The following is a 23,322-nucleotide window of genomic DNA, read 5'->3' on the forward strand; positions in this document are numbered from 1 at the left end:
AGGATCTATCAAATGCCGAATCTTCCCGACCACACTCAGAAAAGGAGCGATGACCTGGTACAGGAACCTTCCTCCTAACTCCATCCACTCCTGGCCAGAAACTCTTCTCAAACCACTTCACAGCCTCTCGCCGGCAGCCGAAGTATGAAGCGACCCTCCCCGGGAGCGACTTCAAGAAAGCCATTGAAATTGAGAAGGTACGTACCATGGACGCCCTCCTCCTCAAAGCAAAAGCCTACATCGCCTTTGAGGAAGGCGAAGCGGCCGGGAAGAAAGGCTCGAAAGGCAACGATGCTACCCGTAGCTCGAGCCAAGACTATTCTCTTTCCAGCCGAGGCAACGAAAAGAGAAAGGACGATAGGCCCCGCAATGCAAAGGAGCAAAGAGGACCAGCTGGTCGTTTCAATAACTACACCCCACTGATCGCTTCACGCGAGCGCATTCTGGCCAAGTGCAAAAGCACAGAGTTCAAAAACTCTAATGTCCGGCCCCCAAATCCAAATCCCACCAGATCGGGGACCGACAAGTCCAAATACAGCAAGTTCCACAAGAGTCATGGGCATCTAACCGACAAGTGTATACACCTGAAAGATGCCATCGAGACTCTGATTAAAGAAGGACGTCTCTCTAAATACACAAAGAAAGGAGAGACTTCCCAGAGAGAAGGGCAAGGGAATTCGGACGGAAACAATTCACCAGATGATGGACCACTACAAGTTTCTCTATCCGTCACCCGACCAGAGGACTTCATGCCATCCTTCGGAGTGACCACCGCTCTAAGCCCGTGGGAGGGGTTCCCGGCCGCCATGGTCATCTCCAACGGAGGAGACCCGGGCTCCCTCACAATCAGCTCGGTAAAGAGGAAGTTTGACGAGCTAATCAGCGCCAACTCAGACCTCGGCCCAACCCTCTAGAAGTTCAAAGGGAAATCATATCCGATAATCTTCTACCTCGAAGAGCTCCCCGGCGAGGCACCAAATGCTACAATTCCCCTGCTCATCCGAGCAAGAATGGCTAACTTCGACGTCTGACGGATCCTGGTCGACGAGGGTAGCTCAGTTGACATCATGTACTCCCACCTCTTCAAAACCCTCAAGCTCGACGACTCTCACCTCACTCCATACGTGGGTTCCGACCTCCAAGGCTTCAACGGAACCACCACCAAACCTTGGGATTACGTTGAGCTGATCGTCACCTTTGGGGAGGGAGAGGCTTCCAGACAAGTCAAGACACGCTTTTTGGTCGTTGATTGCAAAACTCTCTACAATTGCATCATTGGACGGCCCACCCTGGCCGAGCTCACAGTCGTGCCCTCAACCGTGCACCTCAAGATGAAGTTCTACGAAAAGAGGGGACGGGTAGCCACCATCAACGCCGACATCAAAGCAGCCAGAAGAATATTCAACGCGTCGATGAAAGGACTGCAGCTAATTTCCCCTAACAAGAAGCCACGGGCCAAAAACAAGCCAGCTCGGGAAGACAAGCAGCCTCCGACCAATGTCAGCTCAGTCGACCTCGACGCCCGTTTCACAAAGGAGGAATTGAAGAAAGGCGAAGAACCGCAACCGGGAACAACACATCCCATCCTACCAATTCCAGAAGGTGACTTCGAGCTCGTCCCGCTGGGCGACAACCCCGACAAAGCGGTAAAGATCGGCAAAGACATCCCGGACCTAGCGAGGAAACAAATCATAGCATGCCTTCGAGCCAACGCAGATCTATTCGCCTGGAGAGCAGCTGAAATGCCCGGACTCGACCCTGAGGTCGCCTGTCACCACCTCTCCATTGATCTAGCCGCGAAGGCAGTAGTTCAACGTAGGCGCAGGCAGTCTCCCGAGAAAGCGGAGGCTGCAGAGAAAGCTGTAAAAGACCTCCTAGAGGAAAATTTTATTTCCGAGTCCAAGTATTCAACTTGGCTCTCAAACGTTGTACTAGTTAAAAAATCTAATGGAAAATGGAGAATGTGCGTTGATTATACCGATGTTAATAGGAATTGTCCCAAATATGCTTACCCTTTACCTAACATTGACAGGCTAGTCGACAATTCGGCCGGCTATAAATTATTGTCTTTTATGGATGCTTACTCAGGTTATAATCAAATCCCCATGGCGAGATGTGAAAAACAGTGCACGGTGTTTATGACTGAGTCGGGGAACTATTACTACAACGTAATGCCCTTCGGACTCAAGAACGTCGGCGTCACCTATCAGCGGATGATGAACAAGGTATTCCGAGGAGAAATCGGGGACACCCTCAAAGTGTATATGGACGACATGATCGTCAAATCCCGGGAAGACACCGACCACACCACGCATCTCGAACGGGTATTCAAGCAAGCTAGAAATTGCAAAATATGATTCAATCCGGAGAAATGTACCTTCGGCGTTTGGGCCGGAAAATTCCTCAGATTCTACTTGACCGAAAGAGGAATAGAAGCCAATCCGGACAAATGCCGAGCATTCTCAGAACTCCCAACACCCAATGATAAAAAATCAATCCAAGTCTTAAACGGGATGCTCACAGCGCTGTCTCGGTTCGTCGCGAAATCTGCCCAACACGCTCTCTGTAACGCCCCGAATTTAATTAATTAGTTAATTAAATTATTTAAGAATTTAATCAGTGGACTTAATCGAAGTTCGTGGATCAATCGGAATTGTAGGTATTATTTTGGGAAGCGTATTTGAATTATTAAGTTAAAGTCGAATTTTATTCGGTTAGTCGGAGAATTAATAAAGTTGATTTCGTTGAAGAAATAATAGTAGAAATAATATTATTATTAATATTGGACTATTTGTATTTAATTCGAATTTTATCGAGGAAGTCGGAATTATTTTATTAAGTTGGCATGGTAATTAATCAGATTAATTTGGTGAAATAAAGTTGAAGTGTTATTTTATTAATGAGCTTAAAAATAACTTTGGGTTTAATTTGAGTTGTTGTGAAGTAAGGAGGGGGTGTGTCACTTAGGCCCAATTAAGTTATTTAAGTGATTAAATAAAATTACCTTACTATGTTGGATTTAGAATTGGAAGAAGGAAGAGCTATCATAACACAAAGAGGAATAGGGTTGGAGGAGAGGTGAAGAAGAGAGCCATGGCGAAAGAGAAAAGCTTGAGGAAGTCCAATTTTCGCAGCAAGTTTCTGCAGTGAGACACCTTAGTAAAACGGACGTTTCTCCCAATCCAACCGTTGGATCGTCGCGGTTCTTGGACACAACGTTCCAGACTCGTAGAGGTAACTTTTGACCGGAGCGAGTTTCGTTTTGATGATTTTAAGTCCGTCTGACAAAGCGAGTTTAGAACAGGTTTTTGGTACGTCTCTGCACGTTGTTAGAAAAGATTTTCAGAGAAAAGTTGGAAGCGGCGGCATAAGCTATGGAAACCGGGAGAGTAGAGCAATCTCATATCCAAGGTAAGGGTGGGGTTCTAGCTCTATAAACGGGATTATGATGAATGATATGTGGTGGTTGTGGTTGTATGATTGCCTCTGTTTTGTGTGTGTTGTGATTGTATTGTTGAATGTTGAAATTGATTGACGTCTGTGAATAAGGTTATAAAAGTTCAATCAATGGTTGTGGGAAATTAACCTAGGGTTTATAATTATTATTATTTAGGAATTAGTTGTAGAAAATTGCTAGATGTTTGTGGAGTATAACTATAATATTGCTATGTTCCTGTGATGGTCAAAATTGAATTGTACTGGAATCGAAGGAAGAAAATTGAATTTTAATTTTGTTGGAAGATGCTGTCAGCGCAGGTAAGTGCCAAGGTTTGGACGCGGCGCGAACTAAAGGTTTCTGTGGAGTTCGCGGCGCAAAGAGAGGTTCGCGGCGCGTGCTATACGAGTTTTAGAAATATGTTTTGATTTCTGGCCGTTGATGTTTTATGTTGGTTGTTGGGATCAAGCCTTAGTAGGATTAACTTGAGAAGAATTATAATTATTATTAGTGAAGAAATTGGTTTAAATTAATTAGAATATTATACCGTTGGAATTGATTAATTTAATTAGTAGAAATTATAGTGATGATTCTTAGTGATGAGATATGTAGTTAATGGATTAAGTTGTATAAAGATGGGATTAGTGTGAAGAAGAAATAACAGTAGTAATAACGATGATATATGTAGCAGGCTGAATTAGTAGCATAATTGGAATTAATAATAGAATTAACGAATAGTAGAATTGGAATTAGAATGATAAGAATTGTTGGTAGTAGATTAATTAATAAATTGAAGAATTAGTACCTAGATGTTTAGGGGTTGTTTTGTAATGATTAAGTTGATGCAATTGATGCATGTTTAAGATGTTGTTTTCGTTGTTGTTGTTCTTGTTGTTGTTGTTGTTGATACGTTGATTAAGTTGCAGGTCTGACCAAGGTTGATTAAGTTGTTTGCGGTAGTTGCATTGTTGTGTTGTGACGTTGTAGTTGTTGTTATTGTTGCATGCATACATTTGCATATTACGTTGTCCTGGATTGGCAAAATGTTTAAGTTGGCCTTGACGGCACCTGTTTAAGTTGGCCTTGATGGCACCTGTTTAAGTTGAAATTCCTCGATAACCTGGCATATGATTAAGTTGGGAGTTCTGCTCCAATGGTACCACATGCATTTGCACAGTTGAGTCGCATTTGAAGTTGTTGTTGTTATTACGTTGTTGTTGTTATAAGTTGTTGTTGTTGTTGTTTTAAGTTGTTGTTGTTATACTTGTTGCTGATAATTGTTATTATACTTGTTGTTGGTAAATAATTATTATAACCGTTGTTGCTATTTGTTATTATAACTGTTGTTTGAATAAGTATGAAGTGGTGAAATTGTATGATCTAATCTTAATATATTCTTTATCATACGCTTGTTTATATTGCTGGATATCTCACCCTTCTGAATGATGTTTCCCTACCATGGGAAATTGATAGGTACTCAAGATAGCGGTGGAAGTTTGAAGTGGTTTTATGAAGTCTTTAGTTGCTGTTATTCGAGTTAGTGTGTTGCTCTGATACGTAGCACTCGGGGGGATAAAGCGATTGTTTAATTTATTATTTTATTTTCTGAATTTTTAAGTGAATTATGTTTTAAATTGTAACTTAAAGTTACCGTGCAGTGATGCTACGACTTGATTTGAATATTTATGAAGTTTGATGATTCTGCTGCGAGTTAATTATTTAATTTGAAAAAAAAAGTGATTTTTGAATAATGATTTAATTGTCCATTTTAAGTTACGTGCTATGTATCTATATGAAGGCAAATAAGTCGTAATTGTTTTTGAATGACGAATATGTGATACCTCAAATGAATTTTTCTGGAATTTATACTCTGATTTTTATTATAAATTACCGTGTAGATTTGGGGTGTTACACTCTCCCATTCTTTAAACTCTTACGCAAAGAAGCAACCTTCAAATGGTCCGAGGAATGCGAGCAAGCACTCTCCCACCTCAAACAAGTCCTCTCAGAAACGCCCATTCTGACCCGGATGGGAAACAACGGGATACTATATCTCTACCTAGCCGTCTCAAACGAGGCATTCAGCGCGACCCTAATCCGAGAAGCCGAAGACGGGAAAGAGCCCGTTTATTTCACCAGCAAAGCCATACAAGGACCCGAGGTACGGTATCAGCAAATCGAAAAAATCGCTTTGGCACTGATAATGGCCGCTCGGAGGTTAAGGTATTATTTCCTCGCCTATACGATCGTCGTCCGAACCGAACAACCCATCAAATAACTCCTTGGCCGACCAGACATGGCCGGGAGAATGCTGAAATGGTCACTAGAGCTGTACGAGTTCGACATCCAGTACGAGAGCAAGAAAGCCCTGAAAGCTCAAGCAGTGGCCGACTTCGTAGCTGAAATGACGTCGATCACATCTCCTCCCTCGGCAGAGAATAAATGGACCATCTACGTCGATGGCGCTTCCAGCAGTTCGGGAAGTGGAGTCGGCATTATCTTAGAGAACGACGAGGGACTCATCATCGAGGTCTCCTTGGTGTTATCATTCACCACTTCAAACAACCAGGCCGAATACAAAGCCTTCCTCGCCGGTCTGCGACTCGCGGAGGACGTAGGTGCCCGGCAAGTAAAGATTTACATAGATTCCCAACTCGTCGCATCTCAAGTTAACAGCGACTACCAAACCAAAAACGACACCCTCGTCGAATACCTCGCATTGGTCAAAGAAAAAATGAAAAACTTCGTAAAGGCAGAAGTCGAGCACATACCCCGGGAGCATAATTCCCGAGCAGACGTCCTTTCCAAACTCGCGAGCACGAGGAAGAAAGGAGGAAACAAGTCAGTTATCCAGGAAATCCTCTCAAAACCGAGCGTGGACAGGAGTACTTCCTTGATACAAGTGCTCGCCATCGGAGATGATCAATGTTGGATGACCCCTGTATACAATTTCCTCACCAAAGAAGAGCTACCAACCGACGCAAAGGAGGCCTCGACGATCAAAAGACGGGGCTGCTCATACTTCATCGTCGAGGACAAACTATATAGATGAGGATTTTCCATTCCCCTGCTCAAATGCGTCGACGCCGCCCAAGTACTCGAAATACTACATGAACTTCACGAGGGAATCAACGGCCAACACCTCGGCGGTCGCTCATTAGCGAGGAAAGCCCTAAGGGCCGGATACTATTGGCCGACCATGCAGCAAGATGCCAAAGAGCATGTCCAGAAGTGTGACAAATGTCAGTGTCACGCCGACATGCACCTAGCTCCCCCGCACGAGCTCAAATCCCTAACCTCACCCTGGCCATTCTCCACTTGGGGAATAGACCTCCTCAGACCTTTCCCAGTAGGATCATTCCAAAAAAAATACCTGATCGTCGCCGTGGACTACTTCACTAAATGGATAGAAGCCGAAGCACTCGCTAAAATCACCGCCTAAAACGTGCTCCGCTTCTACAAACGGAACCTGCTCGCTCAGTTTGGGGTACCCCAGGAGATAATAACCGATAACGGCACCCAATTCACGGACAAAAAATTCCAAGAATTCGTAGCTAAGCTCGGTACCAAGCAACACTTCACTTCAGTCGAGCATCCCCAGACCAATGGGTAGGCCGAGGCCGCAAACCGAGTCATCCTTCGAGGATTGAAATGAAGGCTCGCCGAAGCTAAAAGAGCTTGGGTCGAGGAGTTGCACAGCGTACTCTGGGCGTATAGGACGACCCTGCATTCGAGCACGAGAGAAACTCCATTTAGATTAACTTACGGCACCGAGCCGTTATATCCGTGGAAATCCGAGAACCATCTCGTCGTACCGAGTCACCCCTCGAGGAAGAACTCAACGACGAAGCTATGAGGGAGGAACTCTACATGGCCGAGGAAATCTGAGCAGGAGCCTCCCTCTGCGAAGCAAAATTAAAGCAACAGATAGCACTGCGCCACAACACCAAAGTCATCAAACGCGAGTTCGAAGTCGAAGCTCTAGTCTTGCGCAGAAACATGAAAGACTCACGCGAAGGAAAACTCGCCCCAAACTGGGAGGGCCCATACCGAGTTTACGACAAAACCGAGAACGACGCCTACTACCTCGAGAACCTGCTCGGTGAAAAACTTGCTCGACCATGGAACACTGAGAAACTCAGACGATATTACAGCTAAAGCCTGCTAACAGCCACCCGAGCACTAACCTCAAAGACAAGAAGTGGCCGGGTACGGACACGCGTCGTGGTACAGACGCGAACGCTCCATGACAACGACGATCGGTACTCCTTACCCAGACAAAGATCCGATCACACGGGGAGCCCTACACCTAGATCCACCGTGGCAGTACCTGCATGCAAAACCCTAGCTCGCGATGAGACCGTTCACGCCACGAGCACCTGGCCCCGACCGCGGTATCGTACTCATTCATAGCGCGCACCTACTCTGCGCACCCGGTCCGTACCCCACACGCCCGGAAGATCACCTAAGGTCGAGCACAATCCAATAACAAAAATATTTCTAAGTGTGATAACGTTCACACGGACAGGCGACCATCAGTTTTCGAGCACAGTCCAATAACAAATATTTCTAAGTGTGATAACATTCGCACAGATAGACGACCATCAGTTGTCGAGCACAATCCCATAACAAAAATATTTCTAAAACGCAAGGCTTTCTAAACACACAGAAGAAATTCGAACACATGCAAGATTACGAAATAAAAGTGCATTCAAAAGTTAAAACCCCGACCAATCTGGTCGGTAATATCCGGAGGTTACAAAAATTATGAGCACGCAGGCCCCCAAAACAAACCGGGCATAGCTCTATATCCAAAAAGAAAAAGTAATATGGCACGCAGGCCGAACAAACACGGGCACGCAGACCCAAAGTAAATAAAACCAACAAAGTCATTCGTCCTTGGCCGGAGAGTTAGGCACCAATTGTCCGTCCACGATCCTCGACGAGAGCCCGATGTTGTCTACCTTCAACTCCGGATTCAGAAGTTTCAACTGCTTAACTGCTCGGTTGAACCCAGCTTCAGCCATCTCAACACAGTCGAGCTTGAGGTTATCAATCTTCTCAACAAGCTCGGCTCTGGACCTCAAGATCGGCAGACCTCTTTTTCTCCGCCTCCAACTCCTCATCCTTTTTCTTCAGCGCCTCCTTGACCCTCTTCTTCACCCTCTCCCGGGCAGCCTCCGCCTTGGCCAGCTTGTCCTCGGCAGCCTTCTTGTCCGACTCCGCTTTCTTTAGCGCAGCAGCGGACACTGTGTTCCCCCTAGCGAACACTTGGGCCATCTCCAAGACCCGCATAACAGCGGCACTATCCCCGGTAAACTATTTAAATCGAGCAGGAGCATCCATCTTCTCTATCCTCCTAGCCTCATCCGAGGAGATAGACAAAGGATACCGCTCAAGGTATTGTCCATCTTTGAAGCAGGGAGGGAGCACAAATGCACGATCAGGCCCCAAACCTGGCGCCTCTTCACGAGTTGCCTCCGTCTGGCGTTGCCTCTTCGGAGTCCTCTCGGCCTCCAAGTTCACCACCGGAGAGCCAGTCAACCCTGAGGTGTCTCCCGGGCCCCTCGTCCGGGGCTTGTTCTTTGCTCGAAGTCTCTGCGCTTCCTGGGCCATCTTGGTAAGTTTGTCATCCTTCGTTGGCATGGCATCTGAAAAACAAAACAGACGAGTTAGCAAGAATCGTTAATTGGAAATCTGAAAGAGAAATAACCTAAACACCACCTAGCAGCGCCTTAGTTTCCTCGAGTGTCTTGCACGACAGAAGGGCTTTCGTGTTTATCGCTCGCGTCTCGACCATCGCTACACCCTCCTCGTCCAGGATGGGGTCGCCACTCCTTATCACCTATCGGGCCAGGGAAAAGCTGCCACATACTTGGATAGGATTGCGTAAGACGTTGTGTCCTGCTCGTCCAAGTCCTCATCCTCGCAGGCGTAATTATTAGGAGGAACATTGAAATGGCCTCCCCACCAGAAGAAAGAAAACATGCTGCAGAGTTTTGTCTTCACCGCACCAGTCTCGTCGCGTTCCGGGTTTCCATCCTCGCCGCGAACCGTCACCAACTGGGCCAGTGAAGTATACACTAACCGGCTATGCAGACGAACAACATAATAACGATATTTAAAGTCCTTTACCGAGTCGGTGTACATTTTGAAGAGTTTCTGGTCGGCGTTCTTGAAAGAAACCCAACTGAAGCGTCCTCCAGCCGACTGCCTTTGAACGCGAAAGCAGCGGCCGAACAGGGCGGTAGTAGCACCGATCCCCAGGTAGTCACAGACAATTTCAAAGGCCCGCATAAAAGCAAAGGCATTCGGATGCAATTGAGACGGGGCCAAGCTGAGACCGGCCAGCAAAGCAATTAGGAAGCTGGAGAAAGGTAGGCGAAATTCGAGCTCCCTAAACACATGCTCGTACATGGCGAAACTGTCCCCGGTAAAACGAGAACAAATCCGGTCATTTACGGACGGGCAAGCAACCTGGAAATTACAAGGGTCGCTTGACCCCCTGTCTTCAACCTCCCTAAAAGCCCCGCTTAGAGACTCAGTGTATCGTGAGACCACGGTCATAGGCTCTTCGGCCACCAAATCTAAATTAACCTCGCATTCATAATTGAAAGAGCGGAGTCGGGGGAACATCCTCCTCGGCTTCGGGGTCGGGGGCGCAGAAAGATGCGAGTTCTCGACCTCGACCTCCTCGACCTCCGGGCTGCTCGCGGCCGTGTCCCGCGAACTAGACCATGAATTAGACTCCGAGCTAGATGCTGAGCTAGATCCCAAACTGGATTCGCCTGCATGCAGAAGGAAAAATGAATTCGACGGTTCATCAAATCCACCCTTCCACCGCAACACAAGTGAAAGGGTAGAGCAGAGAGCAGCGGAGCCCCCGGCTAAACCCCTTTTCAAGGACATTCTCGTCCACCAGCCGAGGACTCACCCCAATTAAACTTAACAAAAAATTAAACACAGTGCACCCTCGAGTCCTACGTAACGCGGCCGGGGAAACTCTTGAAGGCGCCGGGCATAATCATGAATAAGCCGAGCTGGAACCGGCAGTTCCCGAAGGAAAACATGAGGGCGCCGACCAAACCCATGAGTTTGTCGGGCCAAATCATGAAAGTGCCGGGCAGTAACAGAAAAAATCAATTAACTAATGAACCATTCACGGGCATCGCTTGAATAACCCGGGGAGATGATGATGTCTTTGAATCTCACTAAGAGAAGCCGCCGACGTAGATGATAAAGGCAGCGGGGACGCATTCTGCAAACCCCCTAAAATCAACAAAAAGCACTAGAAGTCGCAAGATAGGGTCATAATCGTACCTGTTGTCGACATGATTCAAGTGGCTGGAGCGTGATTCCTAACTGGATGTTGATGCAACCTTAAAATTCTGGAAAGTATCAATCTGAGGCTGAGCACGAAAACGGAGAGCGAAAAACCCTAAATGAGAGGGTTTAAGCCTTTTATAGGGAAACGCTCGGAATACGAAACGTCACGTCGGCTGACACGTCCTCCCTAGGCGCCGCCATCTACCCCTAGGCAATCATTACTCCGTTGGTTATCTGCCACATCAGCAAGTGTTGAACACGCGAGACTCCTCATCTTCCTCCAAGAACGGCTCCATCCGGGCACAACCTACAGACGGGGACCAACTGAACATGGGCCGAGCACTAGCAAAGTCGAAGCTTCCTGCTCGGAAACTCCAACTTAGGGGGCTCCAATTCTGGACTGGACCAAGATTCGGCCCAATCTACTTTCGGCCCACTTAACCTTAGAGGTCCAAAGCATCTCTGAACCAATAAAGGGAAAATAGTGCTCGTCTCCTCGAGGACCCGACGACACTGGAGCAAGCTATTTTGTGCCCGACATGAGTGCTCCCCGCAAGCACCCCACCTGACGAGGACTCACCTCCTCACCTAGACCCAAGTATGTCAAGCGTGCTCCCCGCGAGCACCTGCTCCGCCGAGGACCCTTCTCCTCGTAGGTTTCCTTCACATCCAACCCACCGAATAATACGGAGTCCACGTGGTCCCTAAAAGACCGCGTCTCCCTTGAACTTCAGAGTGTTTGACCAGGACGGAGAGCACTCATGCATCTCTGATATTTCCGCCTAGGAAACCTGGAAGTCTCCTAATTGAGCCTGGGAAGCCAGCCCAGTAGCGAGATCATGGCCCAGCGCTGGGGGCTATAAATACCCTCTTTCACTAGAGGGTCAGGTATTCATTCTCTTCTAACCTTTAGCTCGTACTTGCACTCTGATTGCTCATCTTCTTACTTTAACATCGGAGTACCTTGCAGGTACACCCCCTCCACTTCTTAAAGATCCAGTTCCGTGCAGGCCTTGACGATCCGTCTGATCAAATAAGATTAGTTAGTTTAAGTATAAGCAAATGTTGTGTAAAAAAAATAGGATCAATATTAACTCGAGGATACGGATTCCGCCTTGCTGGTTGTTGATTAACAGGAGCTACAGGCACTGAATTCACAACAGGAGTTACTGACGCCACTTGTTGAGATTGATTTCTGAATCGATTATTCCTCCCATGAGAAACAGCATTAGCATTTGATTCTTTCTTCTTCTGAAATGAAGAACCATACTTCTTCGCACCACCAGACGAATTGTCATTCCGAACCAGACGACCTTCTCGCACAGCTTCTTCCAACCTGACACCCATACCCACCATTTTGGTGAAGTCTACAGGAGCACTCGCAATCATCTTATCATAGTAAAACGGACCAAGAGTCTTAAGGAAAATCTTAATCATCTCTTTCTCTTCCATCGGAGGAATCACTTGGGCGGCAACCTCACGCCATCTCTGAGCATATTCCTTGAAGGATTCCTTTTCTTTCTGCATCATAGCTCGCAATTGATCTCTATCAGGAGCCATGTCCACATTATACTTGTATTGCTTCACAAACGCTTCAGCCAAGTCATTAAAAGTGCGAATATGGGTGCTATCAAGGCCCATATACCACTTAGAAGCAGCTCTAGTCAAGCTGTCTTGGAAATAATGGATCAACAGACGTTGATCATCAGTGTGAGTGGACATCTTCCTTACATACATCACCAGATGTGCCTGAGGGCAAGAGTTTCCCTTATATTTCTCAAATTCAGGCAACTTGAACTTAGCAGGTACTTTCACATTGGGAACAAGGCAAAGATCATGCACATTCTTTCCAAACAGTTCTTTCCCACGCAGGGCTTTCATTTCTTTCTGCAATTCTTCAAACTGATCTTGGAAACCATCCATTCTGTCATGAATTTCACTTGGAGCAGCATCATAAATGGGCTCTGGGACAAAAGGACCAGTATGAACAATAGGAGACGTGTTGACCATAACAGGAGTCAACGGACGAGTCATCTCAGGAACAGACAAATAACCTTCAGGCATGCCCCAGGGATATCCATTAGGCATACGTTGCTGAGTAGCACCAGCAGGAACAGCAGGAATTGTTGTAGCAGCAATTTCAAAAATCATAGTGGTCTGACCCTGAGCTTGGGCATTGGGAAAAGGAACCTGATTCTGATTCTGATTTTGAGTAGCCATCAATGTCTCAACTAGAGCAGTGAGACGATCCACACCAGATCTCAAAGTAACAACCTCTTCGCGTAGCTCACGATTCTCTTGTTCAAGACCTTCCATCTTCTTCTTGCAGTTAGCTTGAGTATTATACCGGTGAGACAGCTTGATTCTGTATGAAGAACACTGAATAAGACCTCGGGAATACTCTCGGAAGTAGGACCAAAAATGCAGAATGATGCATGAAATGCAATGCAAATGATTTTTATTATTATTGGTTTTCAAGGAACTTTAAGACATTAATTGTAAACATTAGCAAAAAAAACATAACAACATAACAACATTCTTCATTAATAATAGGAAAGCATACAAAAGGATTCAAAGATCCAAGATTAACAAACAAAGGAAAAACTAGAAACTAAAAGGGAACACTTCTGATGAAGATTCAACTCCTCTCTGCAGCTTCCTACGGAGCTTCTCCAACTCATCTTCATAAAAGGCCTTCAAATGAGCATTGTCGACCATCAGCTTAGCAGTAACTTCCTTCCATGCAACTGAATCTTCTTGTTGTCTCTTTCGCTTTTCTCCATGTTGTTGAAGCAACTCTTCTTGATGACGGATTTGATCATCCTTTTCCATCAACCAACCGTCTTGGATATCAAGCATTTCATCCTTTTCTTTCAAATGTACCTTCAACTCTTTATTCTCCATTTCTGAAGCATGAAACTTTTTCTCCATGGTATCTCTTTCCAATCTCATCCTAGCCATGAGCTCTAGATGCCCCTCACTACTCTCGATGGGAATAGCAGAAGATAATGGTGGAGCAATGGATAGAGATGGCTCCTCGAGTAAATAAGGCATCTGAAAAGTGTGAGCTCTAGCTTGAACCCAATCAGTGTAGTTTTTGAGAGCAACACATTGTTTCGTTCCCAAATGTCTCTTCCTATCAATATGGTGCCAAGCACGCACAAACCGATTTTTCATATCCAAATTTCCATCTTGATTAAGATAGAAGATTCCTGACACAAGAATACTAGCGGGTCTCTCCTTCATGGGGTAACAAAATTGACGCCTTGCAAGAATGGGGTTGTAGGTAATTCCTCCTTGTATACCAAGAAGAGGTACATTAGGGAATTCTCCACAACTATCAATAATCTCACCAATGTCATAAGCAAGATTGTACCAATGGATATTCCCATTAGTAAGAGGCATGATCTTTTGAGACCATGAGAGACCATCAGGATTGTTCAAGAAACTCTTAGTCTGAGGTAAGTGCGAAATAAACCACTTATAGAGCAAAGGAGTGCAACAGTTGATAAGTCCACCTTTCTTATCAGTCCTATGGTGAATGGAATGATAAGTATCCCCAAGCAAAGTAGGTACAGGATTCCCAATCATGAAGATCCGAATAACATTAACATCGACAAAATTATCAATGTTGGGAAAGAGTATCAAACCATAGATGAGCAAGGCCAAAAATGTCTCAAAAGCAATCATACTTCCTTTACTAGCCAACATAGAAGCCTTTCCAATCAAGAACTTAGAAGTCAACCCCCAAATTCCTCCTTTTTTGGTCATGTTTGCTTTCACATCTGATATTTTCAACTGAAGAAGTTCTGCTATCTCATCAACCTGAGGCTCTTTCTCCAGACCACTAAACGGTATGTCATTCGTAACTGGCAAACCAATACAATAAGAATACTCCTCCAAAGTGGGCATAAGTTGGTAATCCGGAAAGGTGAAACAATGATAAACTGGGTCATAAAACTGCACAAGAGTCTCAAGAATCCCCTTTTCCACTTTGGTCTTCAAGATAGAGATCAATTTCCCATAACGGTTTTTGAAGTTGTCAAGATTAGGAACCAAAGTTGCTAGCTCTTTCAATTCTTTTGTACTTGAATTCCTGAAAGTGTACTTCTTGATGCTTCTCTTTTGATCCATGGTACCTGTGATGTTTACAAAAAATGTCTCTAAGTTCCTTGAAAACCATTTGTGAATGTCATTTTTATGAATGCATGGTTTATGCATCAACCACAATCAAGAGCACACAAGATCACATCAAATCACACAAAATCACACAGTCCACGTTCTTAGGTTCGACGTCACGAGCATGGAGCCATAGATCTACCCATCCCACAAGGCGTGATCTAAGGAGTTTTGTACCTGCCAATCGGGTTCTACAAAGGTTCCCAGAGTTTTCAATCTTCTATCGGATATTACCGGCACGCACAATTGCTCATGGGTGCCAATAATATGCCTAAAAAGACCTCGTATGAGCGTAGTATCACATGACAACAAGCTCAAATTGGTACTTGATCTTGTTTCTGCACTACATCCTAAAAAGGCTTAGATTGGTTAAAAGAGTTCTAGGCCATTCAGCTTCTACGGACACTCACTATTGAAAGTAATAGCGTTATCACAATGGTTCGTAACAACCTCTACTACCTTCCATGAGGCCTCCACTGATTGGGGTTCCACCATATGACGCTCATGGTAAGGATTGCTCCTGACATGCGACTATTGGTCTTACCACCTCCTATCTCAAGTTACTCACCAAAGTTCGGGTTAGAAATTTGTCTCATCACAAAGGAACCATCGAGCACCAAAAAGAAAAAAAGAAGATAAACAAACAAAGCACACAACAGTATATACAGGTAAAAACATACAGATAAACAAAAATAGGCTTAACACACTTAAAACTGGATCCCCAGTGAAGTCGCCATTTTTCTGTAGCGGTGAAAATCTGAGATCTAAGCCATGGAATTGACTCGACTCAATATTTCTTTTGAAATCACCACCGCGCTTTATTTTTTCAAAGGAAAAGGGAAAAGAACGTAAAACCCAAAGTTTTGTTTTTAAAACAAGAAAGAGAACTCAGGTTCGGGTGTTGATTATACAAGGGGAAGGTTTTAAGCACCCCTCATATCTGTGGTACTCCACAGGAACCTTTTTGAAAATCTGTGTCGTGTGTGCTAAAAAAAAGGGTTTGTTTTATTTTTAAAATAAGCTCGGCAAAGCGTTAAGCTTTGTGCCTACATACCTCCTCGGTGCAATGGAGAAGTCAGAGCTAATGTAGTTCCGCTTAAAAGGGAAAAACGTTTTTAAAACGAATAAACACTTTATCGCCGTTGGAGAGAAATACTCAGCCATTGATCTTGAGCATGATAACAAACGAGTTCTTTGCATCGCTAATGAAAGAAGGGCTCCAACTCGGATAAAATCGACGAGTATGCCACTAGCTCTCTCACACGGAAAAGATCTCATTATATCAATCAATTTCAAAATCGTGGGGTATAACCACTCGTTTCGACAATTAACAGTGTCTAAACTTTTGAAGAAAAAGCCACTAAGGGCGAAAAGTATTTTTAAGAAAAGGTTTTGAAGAGATTACAAACATAAGAAGATTTTGGAAAAAGGGAGAAGATTTTGAAAATTTAAGAAGTGGGAGGAGATGAAGAGGCTAACCTAGTGCATAAAATAAAAGCTAAGGAAAGAAACGGTCTAACCAAATTAAGAAGCCAACACTTGACATTATGAGTCAAGGTAGATTTCCCATCCTTTGGACTTATCAACACCAACACATATTACCACTTGGGGATCCAGATGAACTTATTATCTTAGCACCACTTTGCATTAAGCACATTAAAAATTCTGACGAAAATCGGGCAGAGTAACGGCTGTTTTCGGGTAAAATCCTTATATCAATGCCTTGGAATTAACCATCAAGGGCTTTCAAGGAAATACCTGCATGCACAAACAGACAACAATCCAATGCCAGACAGACAAAATAACAGCAGAGTAATAACAGAATAAGGGTCCAGAGGTCTTAAGTCCATAAGTCCGAATCTCCAAAATGCTCAGGATAGTAACCAATAGTCCAAAAGAGAGCCTTAGGTATTTTTTAGATTTTTGTTATTTATTAGTGTTTTAGCATAAAAGTAAAGTATGGTCCAAGTGGACAAAAGAAAATGGCGGAAACATAAACATAGTGTCCAAATGGACAAAGAGAAAATAGCGGAATGTAAATATGATGAAATGATAAAATAAAGCGATAAAGCGAGAAATATAAAGAGCAATATAATAAAGTGCGGAAATTAAAGTCAATTGTTAGATGTTAAAGATAACCATCTTGAAACTTGTCAAGTATGTTATCAAAGTTAGTAATGAAGATCGATGGTGAGTGAAGGATGTACTCGGATTTAAATTCAATAGAAATTTCTCAGAAGCTTGATAAAATCATAGCGACTACACAATAAACCTCCATAAGTCTTAAATCAACCGCATACAATTCTCTTCCATATTTGATCTTTTTGATTCGGGACACGAAATATTGCGCTATGTTAAGCAGATCGCCAAGTGATTTATGTAGAAATCACCCTACAACGAGGCCGGTCAAAACTTTATGTGCTAATGCATGCGAGAAGAACGATATGTTGATCGCTTTCCGAAAGCAATACCGCACGAAAAGAAAAATGGTGAGTGATCTAGTCTTTACCAAGAATCCATAAGAATTCTCAAGGTATTAAGACTTTCATCGATCAAAATAAAGAGAAACAAAAGATGGAACCACATTAAAAGCTCCTTTCATCCTTAATTTCAATCACTTAATATTGCGGATTTGGATTCTCATCCTATCGACGCCCTAAGTCCATTGAAATTAGAGAGAAATTAGGCCTCTAACTTGTGATTCAAAGAAAACATCAAAAGAAAGGAGTAGAAGATGAGTTAGAACCAAAAACAAGTCAAAAACCACAAAAACAAGCATTCTGCCCAGATGTAAATCGATTTGCACAGAGTGTAAATCGATTTGCATAACTCTGTTTTCAAATCTGCGCAGTTTTTCAGTTGTGTAAATCGATTTGCACTAGATGTAAATCGATTTGCACAACACAGTTTTCAAAAAAAAACAGCAAATCAAGAGAAGAAAACTTGTTTAAACATAAAACCAAACACCTTGTGATCTTGGATCAATTTGTAACACCCTTCTAAAAACCCCCGCGAAATATAAATAAATCAGAGTAATTTACAGCAAGGATGTTACAATTAATAAAAATAGATAAAACTCCAAGTCGTTTGTCATGCTTTATTAAACCAAATATCAAAACATGTGTTTAGCACAGCGGAAACTCATTTCAACAATGTTAAGAAACATATCCAAACAAAATCAACAATACATAATCCATAACCAATAATGGCAACAACGTATATCGAGTATCTCTAAGACTATCGACCCCTAGTGTTACAAGATCAGAGCATGACCGACACGACTCCACATAACCGGATAAACTCTACGAGTCATCCTCACCGATCGCTTAAACCGCTACTTCAATCTGAAATCATCAAAGTAAGGGTGAGACTACATCATAATTAAATAGCATTATAAATCATCAGATATAGAATTTCATAAGCAATTATCCACCCTACTTAGCATATTCAGATTTATCAATTCATACAAATCTCAAGCACAAATCAAAAGTATGCACCAATAACACCACACAATCATAACACCGGATTTCATCCTGACATGTCACAATTTATACAAAGACCATGCAGACTCTTATGCATGTGGTACCAAAATTCGTGAATCACATCACAGGACTTCTCTCTTTGATACTGCCCTCTAGTCGCTCACACCCCACATGGGCACACGACTACTGCCTCATCGCTCACACCCCACATGGGCACACGATGACTTCCTGCTAATCTCCGCACAATGGGAATTAGCCTTCCAATGCAAATGATTTATGAATAAATGCACACATGTCACATACTTATATCATCATCAATCTGATGCTTAACATCGCTTTACCACATAACTCAACATAGTTATCACCAACAAGTATGTACATGTATTATGCATCATTCAAAACAAATCACTCATCATCATTCATCAAAACACATGATAACAACATTTACCATGAATAACATCCATCTACATCATCATTCATCAAAACGCATGATAACAACATTTACCATGAATAACATCCATCTACATCATCATTCATCAAAACACATGATAATCATATTTACCACGAACAACATCTATTTGCATAACAAGCAGAAAAAATCACATTATAACAACACACATCATTGCACATATTCAATTATGCAAACAACAATTCATTGCACCTCATCAACTATACAAAACGAGAACAAACCACACTTGAAGAAAACAATACTTTTCAAAATAAATCAAGTTATTATTTTTTTCTTTATTTCATATGGTAAAGCATTCAATTTAAGGAACAACGTCCAAAACGGCATGTAAAACGGACTTACGGTTTGAAAATTAGAAGCTTTTAAAGTTAGAACAGTTTTTAAAACGTGCTGCTGGAATTTGTACTGGAACCCGGTTCGTCCCACATGGGAACCGGTTCCTGGACCCAAAAATGTCATTTTTAACGTTCTAACACAGTGGAACCCGGTTCCTCCCACATGGGAACCGGTTCCCACGAACCCAGTAGCTGAAAAACGTGATTTTTAAGACTTTTATGCATCCCAAACACATACCAACTCATACCATTACGAAATTGATCACCACTAACATCAAAATACTCCAATTACATGATTCTAATGCACAAACAACATACCACGACACCATATAACAATACTACATCATCAATTGCAATCAATTCATCAAATCATACATGTCAGTGTTGGAATTTCACAAAACCTAACATCCCAAATAGAGATTCTAATTCCTTAATTCAATCCTATCATCATCAAAATCATAATACTATATAATTAGAGTAATCACCCCTTACCTGGAATTAGTTTCTTGATTCTCCTTGAGCTTTGGGGTTTTCCTCCTCCTTGCTCCTCTTCTCTTCTCTTGTTCTTTCACGTGTTCTTCCTTTTCTCTCCAACTTTTCATTTTTCACGTACTGACTCTTTTTTCCATATTTCCCTTATTTTATGAAAACATAAAATGGTTAGTAATGGGCTTACTCACTTAGCACCCCCATACTACTAACCTCACCATCCGGCCCAATGGCCCTTAAATCCATAATCCTACAATAATTCAACCAAATACCAAAATAATTCTAATAAATAATTTAATTTCCAATTAAATTAAAATTAGAAAATATGGGGTGTTACAACTCTCCCCCACTAAAAGAGTTTTCGTCCTCGAAAACATACTTCAAGTGAAAAGTCCCGGATAGGAGTCCTTCATCTGACTCTCCCGCTCTCAGTTAACACTTTCTTAGTCGAACCTCAAAATTCATTTGGCATAACCACCATAAGAATGCCTCATGTATTCAATCTCATCTCTTACGTCGCATTTGACCATCCCAAGGTGTACCAATCGCCATATCTCCCAAAGGTTAACGACAATGGAGCGTCAAGGTGCGACTCATACAATAAGCCCAATAACTGAGTAATATAATTACACAACCATGGTATGACCACACCCGATCAGAACTGCAGTAAAGCATTTCATCTACCGAACGTACCAACCTTAGACACACTTTTCCATCTGAGCGATGAAATAACGCTCACACTTTTCACCAACTGCTTACTTCAAGAGCTCGATAAAAACATTCCTATACCATTGAATTTCAACTATCTGACTCCTCTCAAGTCATACAAGCAATTATCCAACACGTTACATTCCACTTTTGCTGCACTATTTTGATTACTCATTACAATCGTCATTACCAATTAGACTCCTGAGTTATACCCAACTCTGGACCTCTTTACTCATTCGTTCAAGAATCATTCTTTACCATCCATGGTACTAATCCACCACTCGTCAATACTTACTCGCACTCAAAAATAATTTCCTGATTTACTTCATCTATTTAAACATTCCAACCATCAGCATGATTACACACAAGTAATTATAATCACACTCATCATCCTTAACATACCATTGCTTATAAAATAGCTCAAACAGAAGTCCGCCCTTCTCCAAGAATTAAATCAACTTCGTCTTTCATAAAGTATAATTCCTCATTATATCTGGAAATCTACAATAATACCTTACAACGAAACAAAATTATTATAACATCATATAGTCTCAACTCATCGCCTTAACTTCGGTGAATACATACTCGTTAACTAAGTACATCCATAATAACATACTCATCATCTCGACAATTATTTTAAAAGAGTACTAATTCTCCGAAATGACATCCTTTCATCCACTAGATTATAAATCCAACACATAGATCAATACACATCCTCTATGTAGGCTCCTGACATATTAATTCCTCACTGTCCACGAGTAATACTCATAACGCTACTCCACATCACACTTTCGTTGCGTTATTCTGATTACCCGTCTTAAGTAACCATCCAATATGTTGCACTTTTTCATATTCACTTCTTCATAACTTCATACAACATGGTGAGTGATTATTCTCACGGCTTAGCATCCATCATATCCTAAACCATTAAGGTAACAAACAAGCTCATCCTATCTATATGATTCCGTCTACTATCAACAAGAGATTAAGGGTGATCAAGTCCTCAATTTGTCAATAGATAGCCGACAACCATATTTAAGCATAAACCGTCGTTACTACATAATAGTGTCCTTTTCCGAGTTTGCACTCAAACTCATTAACATCGTCATGGCTCGATAATTCACCTTGAGTCTTTACAACTTGCACACTTCCCTTTCATTGGATCTTGTCGGTGAGACACCAACGTCCAAATGTTTTACACAATCTGCTTCATGGTCACTTAGCATCACACACCTGTTAAGTACTTCCAACTCCATAATCACTAACATACTCGTACCTTTCTATTTATCTCGTTCCAAATCAAAATCCTCATCTTAGCAAAAGACCGCGACAACATTCATACTCCTGGTTTCACTCTAAATCCCATGAAATTTTTCGCGTCCAAGTATTATTCCACTCGGAATCTCAACAAAGTCTTCCTCACACCAATAGGTGTAAGAAATCCTCTACAATTCTTCTTCCATACATGTCGTTGCTTTGTCATCATAAATACGACTTCAACCATTCTCGAAGTTTGTTCCACCTTTCCTACTAATTCACGCCTCACTAAAATCCATCGGAACTCAAATCATATTCAATATCGAACATCTCATCAACTTATTCCTCAACAACATATTCTACTCAATTTTGTTTCAAACAATCTCGGTAGTAGGCATTCCTATTCAACAAGTTTCACGCTTCCTTAACCGACTTCAGAATATCTCCTCATAGGATCAAAAGTTATGGGTTTTTAAAGTAAAAACAATTTTCCAAAAACACACAGTAGAACCCGGTTCCTCCCACACAGGAACCGGTTCCTGGCTGCTTCCCATAACTCGTCTCTGATTTTTACTATGGGGAACCGGGTTGTCTCTATCTGGGAACCGGTTCCCAGCAACCCAAAATTCCCATGCCTCTGTTTTTATAATGAGAACTCGGTTCCTCCCACACAGGAACCGGTTCCTACGCACCTGCACAGCAAAATTCATAGTTTTGACAGCAAAAGCACTTTTCTCCATCCTCTAATTCATCCCCAAACGAATATTACACATAAACATCACCAAATTATGCATTTTAGCGCATTTCAAACAAGTTATAAACATAAAATAACAACATATATCATGGTTATTAAATCAGCTCCGTAATGCCCCAAACGACACTTAAATCAGACACTCGGATCTCAAGATATGAATTTTCCAATCGTTGTCTGAAATTGCAACACTGACGCCATGCAGCGACACCTTAAATGATATTTCCAAAAATCCTCAAATGGTACACTTAATTCCTAAAATTTCTTCTCAACAAACCTTTTAATTATTCCTTCAATCCGTTCAACTCTGACACTGACATCCCGTGCAGTACCAACAAACAAGTCTAGTTCAAAGAGCACGCGTAACCGCAACTTCACCTCTTTCCAACATCATCCTGTCACAATTAAATATGTTACAGCTGCTGAAACCATTTTTATAACAAAGTTCATCTCTTTAGCTTTCCGACGCTTCAAACGGAACTCAAATCGGATGTTCAGAACTCCAGTTATGAATTTTCGAAGTTCTGCAGCTATTCAGCAAATTTCCTGCGTTTTGCTTACGAAAATTTCACTCCAAAACTCATTCTCTTCAACTCGATCATATTCCAAACAGCCCCTTATCATATCTCTTCACTGCCAAACATTCTTATAACTTAAGCAACACATCCCATTGCCGAAGTGCGATTCTGAAATATTACGACAACAATCCTCTTTGCAAACTTGCAACTGAATTTCTTCTGAGACGCACAGCTACTCAACTGACAACTTCGCCGCCCATCAGCAGAGCTGATACATTACAACTTCTTAATTTCCCTCTCCTACAATTAATCATCAATTACCTCTAATCATCCTCCTTCAAGATGCTCCAACTTAATTACCAGTCAAGTCTT

At 42.5% G+C, this 23,322-nt stretch overlaps 1 protein-coding gene across 1 annotated transcript; it reads left to right on the forward strand.

The window, feature by feature from the left end:
- Positions 1-1,067: 1,067 nt before the first annotated feature.
- Positions 1,068-2,357, forward strand: LOC131628838 (uncharacterized). The gene is made up of 2 exons (XM_058899646.1): positions 1,068-1,815; positions 2,089-2,357. Exons 1-2 carry the CDS (start codon positions 1,068-1,070, stop codon positions 2,355-2,357), a joined length of 1,017 nt encoding a protein of 338 aa, XP_058755629.1.
- Positions 2,358-23,322: the final 20,965 nt, after the last annotated feature.

The sequence above is a fragment of the Vicia villosa genome, unplaced genomic scaffold (genome assembly GCF_029867415.1).
Source record: "Vicia villosa cultivar HV-30 ecotype Madison, WI unplaced genomic scaffold, Vvil1.0 ctg.000485F_1_1, whole genome shotgun sequence".
Taxonomy (NCBI): domain Eukaryota; kingdom Viridiplantae; phylum Streptophyta; class Magnoliopsida; order Fabales; family Fabaceae; genus Vicia; species Vicia villosa.